The sequence below is a fragment of the Mastomys coucha genome, unplaced genomic scaffold (genome assembly GCF_008632895.1).
Source record: "Mastomys coucha isolate ucsf_1 unplaced genomic scaffold, UCSF_Mcou_1 pScaffold8, whole genome shotgun sequence".
Classification (NCBI taxonomy): Eukaryota; Metazoa; Chordata; class Mammalia; order Rodentia; family Muridae; genus Mastomys; species Mastomys coucha.
This window is the reverse complement of record NW_022196914.1, coordinates 74,291,082-74,302,238: the sequence shown is the minus strand read 5'-3', so window position 1 is coordinate 74,302,238 and position 11,157 is coordinate 74,291,082. Positions and strand designations below refer to the sequence as shown.

At 44.6% G+C, this 11,157-nt stretch overlaps 1 protein-coding gene across 2 annotated transcripts in view; it reads right to left on the bottom strand.

Moving 5' to 3' along the window:
• The window catches only part of Arl15 (ADP ribosylation factor like GTPase 15), a 368,073-nt gene extending 357,848 nt beyond the window's left edge, over window positions 1-10,225 (bottom strand). The window contains exon 1 of one of the 2 annotated variants that reach the window (XM_031360590.1): window positions 10,040-10,225. In XM_031360590.1, the coding sequence (XP_031216450.1) occupies window positions 10,040-10,087 (48 nt within the window). In that variant the 5' untranslated portion in view covers window positions 10,088-10,225. The remainder of the gene's footprint in view (window positions 1-10,039) is intronic. The other variant, XM_031360591.1, reaches the window with a different exon arrangement.
• Window positions 10,226-11,157: the final 932 nt, after the last annotated feature.

The window sequence follows — 11,157 nt, the reverse complement described above, 5'->3', positions numbered from 1 at the left end:
CAATGCAATCCCCATCAAAATCCCAACTCAATTCTTCACAGACTTGGAAAGAGCAATTTGCAAATTCATCTGGAATAACAAAAATCTAGAATAAATTATCCTCAACAATAAAAGAACCTTTGGTGGAATCACAATCCCGGACCTTAAGCTGTACTACAGAGCAACTATGATAAAAACTGCATGATATTGGTATAGTGACAGGCAGGTAGATCAATGAAATAGAACTGAAGACCCTGAATTGAACCCACACACCTGTGGTCAATTGATCTTTGACAAAGGAGCTAAAACCATACAGTGGAAAAAAAGACAGCATTTTCAACAAATGGTGCTGGCTCAACTGGAAGTTAGCATGTAGAAGAATGCAAATTGATCCATTCCTATCTCCTTGTACATAGCTCAAGTCCAAGTGGATCAAGGACCTCCACAGAAAACCAGACACACTGAAACTAATAGAAAATAAAGTGGGGAAGAACCTCGAGCACGTGGGCACAGGGGAAATTTTCCTGAACAGAACACCAATAGCTGATGCTCTAAGATCAAGAATTGACAAATGGGACCTCATAAAATTACAAAGCTTATGTAAGGCAAAGGACACTGTCAATAGGACAAAACGGCAACCAACAGATTGGAAAAAGACCTTTACCAATCCTATATCTGATAGAGGGCTAATATCTAATATATACAAAGAACTCAAGAAGTTAGACTCCAGAGAACCAAATAGCCCTATTAAAGAATGGGGTACAGAGCTAAACAAAGAATTCTCAACTGAAGAATACTGAATGGCTGAGAAGCATCTAAAGAAATGTTCAACATCCTTAGTCATCAGGGAAATGCAAATCAAAACAAAATATAAGTAACTTTTGACCCAAAAATTCTACTTTTCAGATTTGATCCTAAAGCAAAAAGTGTTCAAAGGAGTAAGAATGCTGTCTCTAACAATTTCCCTTTAGAGAGTCACCATGCACACTTTGCATGTAAGGTCTCAGCTGCTTATTGGCTGTACAGTAAAGGAACCTGTTTAGCTCTGACAGTTCTCCAAACTTCTTTGACAATGGATCCCCCTTCAGTAGTTAAGATTCACTACATGTATTAGTGTTATTCTGCATGAACAGACACCATGACTAAGGCACTCTTATAAAGGACAATATTTAATCGGGGCTGGCTTACAGGTTCAGAAGTTCTGTCCAAAGGCCAGAGCATGGCAGCATCAGGGCAGGCATGGCACAGGAGGAGCTGAGAATTCTTCTACATCTTATTCGAAGGCAAACAGGAGAAGACTAGCTTCCGGACAGATAGGACGAGGGTCTCAAAGCCCACGCCCACAGTAACATACTTCCTCCAACAAGGCCACACCTACTCCAACAAGGCCACACCTCCAAATAGTGCCACTCCCTGGGCCAACCATATTCAAGCCACCACACTACAGTATCACGCAACTACTTTTTACGATTCATTCTGGGAAAACCCCAAGTGTGTACATGCGGTGCTGGTTAAACTGTCAGCTAGACCCAAGCTGGAATCATCTGGAGAGAGAATCTCAAAGGAGGAATTACCTAGATCAGCTTGACTTGTGGTATGTCTATCAGGGATTATCTTGATGGTCAACTAATGTAGAAGAACCTAGACCACTGTGGGCAGCACCACTCAATGGATAGTGCCCTGACCTGGGTTAAGAGTGAAAAAAACCTAGCTGAAAGGAGGCAGCAGGCAGCGTGAGTACACTCATTTCTCACTGCTATTGACTGGATGTGTGCCACAGCTAGCTGTCTAAGCTCCTGCCCTGCCTTCCTCAACAATACAGCCTGGAACTCTCAGCTGAAATAAACCCATTCTCCCCTAAGTTGCTTTTGGTCAGTGTGTTCCATCTATCACAGTGATGAAAATGAAACCAGAATACATAGAATTTCATTGGCAGTGCTCCTGACATTAGCCAAAACTTAGAGGAAATACGCAATGTCTTTTTGTTTGTTTGTTTGCTTTTGGTTTTTTTTTTGAGACAAGGTTTCTCTGGGTTGCCCTGACTGTCCTAGAACTTGCCCTTTAGACCAGGCTGTCCTTGAACTCACACAGATCTCTCTGCCTGTGCCTTCTGATTGCTGGGATTAGAGGCCTGGGCTGCCACCACCCCATCCAGCCACAAGATCTCTTAAGGAAAGGTAGCTGGTGAGTGAATTACAGATTGCCAGTACAATGCAGAGCTTCCGTGCTACAGAAGAGAAATGATTAGAACTGAAGAGTTTTTAAGTCCACGCCAGGTTTGCTAGGAACTGATTTCGCCCTTGTGCTCTGCTGCGCCTGTCTCCGAGCTTTTGCTTTAATAATAAGCATGTTATCGAAATCATCTCAGTCCTGGCCTACATTCAGCTCACGTGCTACTGCAATTGGAAAAGTGACTTCAAAACTCGAAAACAAACTGGTGGACTTTTGCAAAAGCTTCCATTAACATACCAAAATTCCAAGTTGATGACTTGCATGTAATGCTAAAAACAGCACACACCTCTCAGGACCAACGCAGTCATTCCCTTAACCTGTCAAACGCAGGTAAGATCTCTACAGATAACAACAAAAAAAGGTTAACTTCAAAACCAGAGACATGAATCAAGCAGTCACTGATCTAAGCAACATTTATTAAGCTCAGAAGTATCATCAGAGAAGGTTAAAATCAGGTTTCAAGAGAGTGGTATGTCACAGTTCCTGTACAAACATTAACTTACAAAATACTCTCAAAAGTTTACACAGCTATCCATTTGTCCCAAAGAGGCATGGAAAGGAGACCTACTAACTTTTGCAAAGTTGTCACTAGGGACCACAGGCAGAGACGCAACCTGTGGAAAGAGAGTTAGCTGTGGCCTGGAAGTTCCTTTGTTTCTTTGTCTGCCTGATTTTAAAAAGCACAAAGCTTTGAAGTCAAAATGCAAAGCATTAGCCGGGCGGTGGTGGCGCACGCCTTTAATCCCAGCACTTGGGAGGCAGAGGCAGGCGGATTTCTGAGTTCAAGGCCAGCCTGGTCTACAGAGTGAGTTCCAGGACAGCCAGGGCAACACAGAGAAACCCTGTCTCGAATAACCAAAAAAAAAAAAAAAAAATGCAAAGCATTACACCTGCTGATAAAGCAGTAAGGACACAGAAGCCAGTTCCATTACTTCCTTTTTAGCTCCTGACACCAGTCCAGTTTGGCTGGAACCAATAGGCTGTCCCTGCTGCTGTCAATGGTCCTCAGTACCTCTATACTCACAAGCTCTTCCCAAGGTTAGAAGGAAACTCAGCAACCATGCTATTTAGACAAAGAACCCACAGGGATCCCTCTCGGAAACACCAGAAAAAGTCCTCAGGCCCAAGGAGAATCAGTCCAGTGGGCTGGACTAGTTCCCAGCAAACCAGTTTACAACGGAACCAGAGGAGCTTGTCCTACAAACTCATCCTTTCAAGCGGCCAGTCACTGAGATCATGTAGGTGTGTTGGGCTGCAAATCAAAGCACCAAGGCTAATGTTCATGCAAAAAAAAAAAAAAAAAACGGAGGAGGCAATAGGTGTGAGCAGGTGCTTGCCTGGAGGCACACACCCACACAAGTCCTTCCAGTTCCCAGAGGGCCTCTCATTATGCCAGCTAAGCTTTATGGGACCATTTTTATAAGCATGAGCTTGGGAACTAACAAGCTAAATTTAAATGCCAGCCCTGACACCCTCTACTGGCTGCATTATCCCAGCAAAAACTCAACCTTTCAGAGCCTCAAGTCTCCTCTTTTGTAAATCTGTTATAAGTAGTGGCTCCTGAGCAGGATGGGACATGGTTGAATTAGATGATGCAAGTAAAACTCCCACACTATACACCATGCACAGCCTCCACTTTACCAGGTACCAGGCTAGAATGGAGTGCTAGAAAAGAAATTAAGATGTCCAGGAACCAGCTCAGAAGCAGGTTACAGCTCAAATTCTAAGAGTGTCTCTTATTTCAACAAGACAAGTCAGGACCAGCTTATACATTGAGGGATCAATACAAAATGAAGACACAAAACATCTCGCTCAACATCAAGAATTTCAAGATAGTGATGGAGAGCCAACAGAATGCAGCTTCTTTGGCATCTAAAGCATTTGGGGAGATGCCACAGAATAACTGTTAAGTAGCTGTCAGCTCCTCTAAAGCTGGTCCCTGCCTCTACCTCCAACTGGTACAGGAGTTTAATTCCCAAAGATGCATGTCAATGATATCGAAATGTTGAAAACTCAATCCAACATGGGTGTCTGTAGATGGAGTTCAGAGGACATGACCAGGTCACGGGGGTAAAGGCCCCATAACTGAATCCTAGTGATTTTATAAAGAGAAAGACTATTATATAAAAAGGAAGAAGACTATACAAACACAAGCATGAGCATCCCCAATCTCTCCAGGCAAACCCTGCAGCATAACAGAACTTTGCCTATAAGAAGGCCAGCAACAGAAGTAGCACCTGACCTTTGGCAGAAATATGAGCCAAAAACAAATTTATAAAAATAAAATGTGACTCTAGCACATCCTCAAGTAATGAAAAACTACTCCATACTTCATCACTCTGCAATTTATAAAAAGCATCAGGGGAGGTTTTCATATCCTCACTAAAAAATAAATATCTTTCCCTCTCCTTAGTTATCGCCACAAATCTCTTATAGTTAATGACCTCTGCTGAGGCCATAGCCTGCTTGAGGCCTAGTGTCTGCTATTCTGCCTCATTTCCTAAGTTGTACTAGATAAAGGCAGACAAACAGACTTAACAAGTAGATCCTGAATGCTCGTAGTGGTATCAAGGGGAACCAGAGCAATAGAAAGCAGACGCGGCCCTGAAGGTGCCAGGAATGATGCTTAGAAAGGCATCTGTGTCTGCTGATGAAACTTCAGAGTCTGAAGAGTCTCAAGGACCAGAGGCACTGTGAGTCAGAAGGCTGAGCACACATCTTCCCGCTAACCTTCTCTATAAAGGTACTTGTATTTACATGAAACATGTAAAGACCCAACTGTATTGCATCAGCTTTTAGCACCAAGAGCCTGCATCCCTGCCCTGGACTAGAAAGAATAGCTTGTTGGAAGTGGAGACAGGGAAGAGGGGGCCCTAGAGCTATGAGGTCAGCTCACTCACTTGCTAGCTGTTTGAACTTGGGGGATACACACACACACACACACACACACACACACACACACCTACCTCCTTGGGCAGGAATAGCCTGTAACCAAGAAACTAGGCCAAGTTCATCAGTGACTACAAAGAAGAAAGCTTCGTAAGTTAACCTTACTAATTCCCAAGCATAAGAGAGAAATGCAAAGAACATCAGACAGCGTCTAAGATGAATCAAACACCTGACACATTTGCGACACATTTCATTTTGTAAAAACAAAGAAACACATGCAATAGAGAACGCACTGGAAAGCAAGAGAGCATGTCAGAACCTGCCTTCTCCCCATAGGCCATCTTCAACCTGTCCTTCCACATGTTCCCCAAGAGTCATTTCCCTTGCAGTCCTGCAACCAAGGAGAGCACGGTAGTCCATTCTCCATGACTTCCTGGAACATGTACAAGTCGGGCTGCATAAGTATTCGTTGAATGGACTAAAGAATATATGAGAAGGCTGGAGACATGGATCTTGCAGAAGGCCTGGGTTCCATTCCCAGCACCCATCTGGCAGATCTCAACTGTCACTCAAGATCCAGGGGATCTAACACCCTCTTCTGGTCTCTGCAGACACTGTATACATATGGTGTACAGACATACAAGCAGGCAAGCATTCCTACATATAATACAAATAAACCTTTAAAGAAAAGAACAATGAGAATGCAGTTCTTCAGAGGTAATAAAGGATCCTCAAAAGTCTTACCACGTCTTGCTTGCTGAAAACCCTCCCAATTCTTCAATATATTAGGGCTATTTTAAAATGCAACCCAATCCTTACCATTAAATAACAGTGGTTCCACAGGAAATACAGTGTCAGCAACATAATAATAATGTGTTAACATTCTTATTTGAGAACCAATGTATATATCTGGAGGTGGTGGAGCATGCCTTTAACCTCAGCACTCAGGAGTCAGAGGAGGCAGATCTCTGGGTTCAAGGCCAGCATGGTCTACAAAGTAAGTTCCAGGACAGCAAGGGCTACACAGAGAAACCATGTCTCAAAAAAGAAAAAAAAAAGAGAAGAAAGAAAGAAAAAAAGAAAATCAATGTAATGTTTATAAGTAAGTTTACTCCCACTATCTCTTTTAATCATCATTGGTACATGGAAAATAATGAACTTTATTGTTGTTGTGTTAATGGTACAAAGAGGAATGAGTGAAATCCACACAGATTTACATACAAGACAAAAGCATTTTGAACTAAAAAGAATGCAGAAGCTGACCCTGTCGGGCCTCCAGATAGAAATTTATAATGGATCTGGGAAGGCTCGTCTTAGTTGTCAATTTAACTATATCTGGAATGAACTACAATCCAGAAATGGAGGACACACCTGTGAGAGATTTTCTCTTTGGTTTAAAGTATGTGAATCCACTTCTAGCCTGGACCTTTGAAGTAAGAAGATACACACCTTAAATCCAAATCTTGAGGTGGGAAGACACAGGCCTTTAATCCAAATCTAAAGGCATCTTTAATCTGGGCCATACCTTCTGCTAGAAGTCTATATAAGAACATGGAAGAAGGAAGGTTTTGTTCTTTGTTGCCTTGCTAGCTCATCCATTCTTTCTCTGGCATTGGAGCCTACTACTTCAGGATTCTAGCATTTTCAGACCAGCTAAGACACCCAGCCTTATGGGACTGAGCAAGTACTAGATTCTTGGACTTCCCATTCACTGCTGCTCATTGCTGGACTGCAGTCTGTAAGCTATTCCAATAAATTCTCTTTTTCTGTAGAGATTCAATCCATAAGTTTTGTGACTCTAGAGAACATAATACAGTATCATTTTCTCATTATAAGTTATATCTCATTATAAGTTGTAAGGATATAAAGAGCCTTCTCTTTATAAAGTGCTGAACATTTTCTTAACCCATTAGAGGGAGAGGGGTATGCTATCTGTTGGTGACAGCTAAATCTTCAACCATATACCTGCATGGTTAGAACATGACTTGTAAACTTGCTCAAGAGAAAAGGGAAAGACATATGACCTCCTCCAATGACACCCGCATTATCTAGAAAAGATAAGACTTTTATGTTTAAATTGCTAAACAAATTCTATCTTGATCATCTTAACTGTAAAGGATACATCCTGCATTCCAAAAATCAAAATACCTAATCCAAACAGATACTATCTTGTGTCAGTTTAAAAGCCAGAAGAGAACAGAATTACCTCTCCCGTCTCACATCCATTCATCAACATGTAATCCCGGGCTCTAACTCCATGCCAGGCACCAAGCCAGGCACAGTACCCAGCGTAACATGTAATTATTTAGGATTTGCAAGGCATCCCTCATTCCCTGAACCAAGATTAATAAAACCTCCATCTTAAATATCAAGACAGACCCTTCCCCTTAGCTATCACCTCTGAGAACATTCAAGAAATTAACTGCAACTTCTAAGATCAGAGAGCTTCCTTCATCTGTCTTACCAGTTCAATGCTCTTAGAAGCTGTTAAAAATAGCATGCACATACACTCATGAACACACACTCACGCACACATGTATGCACACACACACACCTCCTTTGGCCTTCCTTTGGCCTCTCCTCCAAATAAAGTAAGTTAAGTGATGGTACCCAAATAAAGAACACTGGGTAACCCCTCACACACAGCTTTTCTTTCCAACATAACAACAAAAATGCAGAGCACTGTTTAAAGAGAAGAAAGGATGGACACACATTATTCCCGACAGGTGCATGAACAGGGCACTCACTCTAGTCCACTCTACAAAGCCTGCAGTCCAACTTGGAATGAAAGAAACATTCCCCACCCCCAACCCCTCCTGGAAGGAAAATAAAAGAACTTAGGAATCGATTAATAAAATGCCTGGCCCAATCAAAGAAATCAATCCTGTGTTTTTCAGAAATGGGATTTTTAAACAGACACCACGCAAAGACTGTGCATGAGCAAACAAGTCTCCTGGAAGACAAGGAGAATGGAGCGATGTAGCTCAGTGTTTTCTCTGGGAGCGGATCAGCGAAAAGGCACAGTAAAGCTACCTTGGGAAGGCAGGAGTCTGTTGTTTTCCCTCCGGTCCATTTAGTGGGGAAGGACTTTCTTCAGTGTTTTCACAGGGATCCCTAACACGCTCATAAAACCTGACCTGTCTCCTTTAAGACTTGCTTTCTCCCCACCCTACACCCACTATTGCCAATGACTTTTATGGGACAGTTAGTGTCACTGCACTTGCGAATTATTTGAAAGCACACTGAAGTGGCAAAACAATGATTTTAAAACCAAGCCAAACGAGGTGCTGGGGCAAAACAGGTAAAATAGACAGGCCAAGTCACCTTCAAACCCAGGGCCCAGTGACTGAGCTACACTCCTGTGTAACCTTCTGCTGACAAATATTCATCCACCTATCCTGAACCCATGTCTACATGGAAGGGAACCTGCATAATTTGTACTCCTCTTTTCCCTCAGCTCTTTTAATGGTCCTGGTACCTCAAAGGCAGCTATGTGCTGAACTGAAGTACTCCAACAGTCTCAGCAGACCATGAGAACCCCTCAGAGTCCTTCTCCGAATCACTAAGTATCCAAAATTAGCAGTACAAGTAAGATACCCTATACTTTCTTCTTACTTGGTAATTTTTCTCAGCAAACTGGCTTGTTGTGGGGCAGATTACAAGACACAGCCATAACATGGTATGGATCAACTACAAATCAATCATCTAACTTTCCAAATAGCCTTCTGGACATACTTGAGAATCATGAACCTACAAGGCACTTAAAGAATGTTCAGAGATAACCCACCTAACCTGGTGCAATGGGAACACCCCACTATGACAAAGACAGAAGACACTGCCATAAACACATAGACAGCAAAACCAAATTTCGACTGAGATGCTTTGATTTCGGCTCTGTTCTCAAGGTCGTGCAATAACCAGTCTTCGTGCTTGCCAGTTCCTCCATACCTAAATAAACCCCCATACACAGGTAACATTACCACGCAGCCCTCTCTTTCTTGATCTGGAAAGTATTCAGTCTTTCTCTGTCCAGCCTTAAGTGTAATTCCTAGAAGGCACTGGCAAATCTCTGCCAGGCCGATCTGCAGTGGAAAACCATGTGTCCTACAGGATGACAGAAGGGCCAAGGCTTCTAATCATCTACTTCAGCACTGCATGGCAACAGCGGTTCATTCTAACACCATCAACACAGAAATTATATGGGATCGAACGCAGTTCGTGTCAAAGAGGATCTGCTTGACCACAAACAGGCAGCTCTGTGGAAATACAATTTCTGGAGCAAAACACGAGGCTTGCACAATTCTAGAAACACGTCTAAGTGTTCTGTTCCAGCGCTGTGCTAAAAACTTTTCCTACCTAAACTTCCCGGCAAAGGGCTGATCTAAAACCGGTTGCCAAACCGTGCATACCATGCACAAAGCGGCGTGCACCACAACCAGAGCCGTGGGGCAATGCCTGTCCCTGCCCAATCCTGCTCAGGCCGGGTTGCAATGTGGTTTAGTCCAGTCTACTTTCTGGTAATGTGTTTTTAAAATCCCGCCACGACCCAGGTCATTCCTTTAGAGATCTAATAACGACCAAATGACCGGACCTGCCAGGCACTTAGCAAGCCATTCTGCTTATGGCTCTTTAATAGCACCTGGAGTTCTGCTAAGGGGAGAGCGGAAAACTCCAGCTTCCCCGGAAAGAAAGTCCTGCGCCGGGAGCGCGGAGAGGCGCGCGGAGCGTGGCCCCATCTCCCGCAGTCCCGCCGGTCCCCTCCTTTACCTGTCAGCCCGGCCTCTCCCCCGACGCCGCCCCTCAGAGCCAGCCCCGGGAGAAAGCAACCCAAGGCATCCCATCCCAAAGAAAGAAAGCCGAGAGGCTGCTGCTCCAGGCAGGGGGCCATGGGCCACCGCGAGATCCGAGAGGCGACATGCCGCCCGCGCCCCGCACCTACCAGATAATCCATGTACAGAAACGCCTCAGTTATCCGGAGATCAGACATCCGGCAGCCTAAAGCATCCGGAATGGCTCCGAACCCGGAAAAAAAGCAGCAGCGTCTCGGGCTGCGAGCAAGCAGCTCCTTGAAAAAGCCAGCAACAGCGAAAATCGCCGAGAGCGGCCGAGGAGCCGAAGATTACACCAGGGGAGCGGCGATTGGCCGGGAGGGCGGGCAGAGGAAAAGGAGCGCGTTCATTGGCTGGAGCGCCTATAAAAGGCAGTCCCCCGGTGGAGGGCAGCAGAGAAGCGCGGGACCCGGCACGGGCCTGGTTCCTGTGCGTTGGGGGAGGGGCGAGCGGAAACGCGCTGGGGCCCGAGGAGCTTCGCCGGCTCGCTCAGCCTCCCGTCTGCTGTTAACCCCGAAAAGCTCCCAGCCAGAGGCTGAAGCGCGGCGGCGTCCCCGCCCACCGTTTCTTAAGAAAGCAGCCCGGGGCGGTGGGAGGCAGAGTAGTCACCGAAACTTAACTTTCTCTGCCCGGAGCGCCTACCTCTGGCCTTGAGGCGCCCAGGACCTGCGGATTAGAAGGGCAGACACACCTTAAAGAAGGCAAATTGTGCAGTACTGGGGACCGCATTGACCCTCCGGGGTGTCTGCTAAGGCAGACAACTTGAACTTGACCGTCCTGCGGCTCAGCACCCGTGCAGCCCTGACTAGGAACCTAGAGACTCACAAGTAGATTGATCACCCCAAACACCGAAGGAGACACTCATTTGATCTTTGCATGCTTAAAAGTCCAGTTACGTGGACCATGATCTAATGTCCCTGAATAAAATGAGCGGTGGGATTGTGAAAGTCCTCTAAAGGACCCAAGTAAGACTTATCTTCGTGAACCTTATCTTAGGAAAGACAAGTCTCAAAGCCGATGCACTTGAGACGTGTGCGTTTCCTAGTTAAAAAAAATACTTGAAATTGAGTGAAAATGGAGCCAAACAAGAGATAAAGATAACAGTCAGTTATGGATTTTTTTTTTCATTCCTCTCCAAGATTCAGGCTAGAAAGGGCATATACTTAGTCAAGGCAAAGATGAGACAAGATAAGCATGCCTTTTGGAATTGGGTATGGAGAAGAGTAAA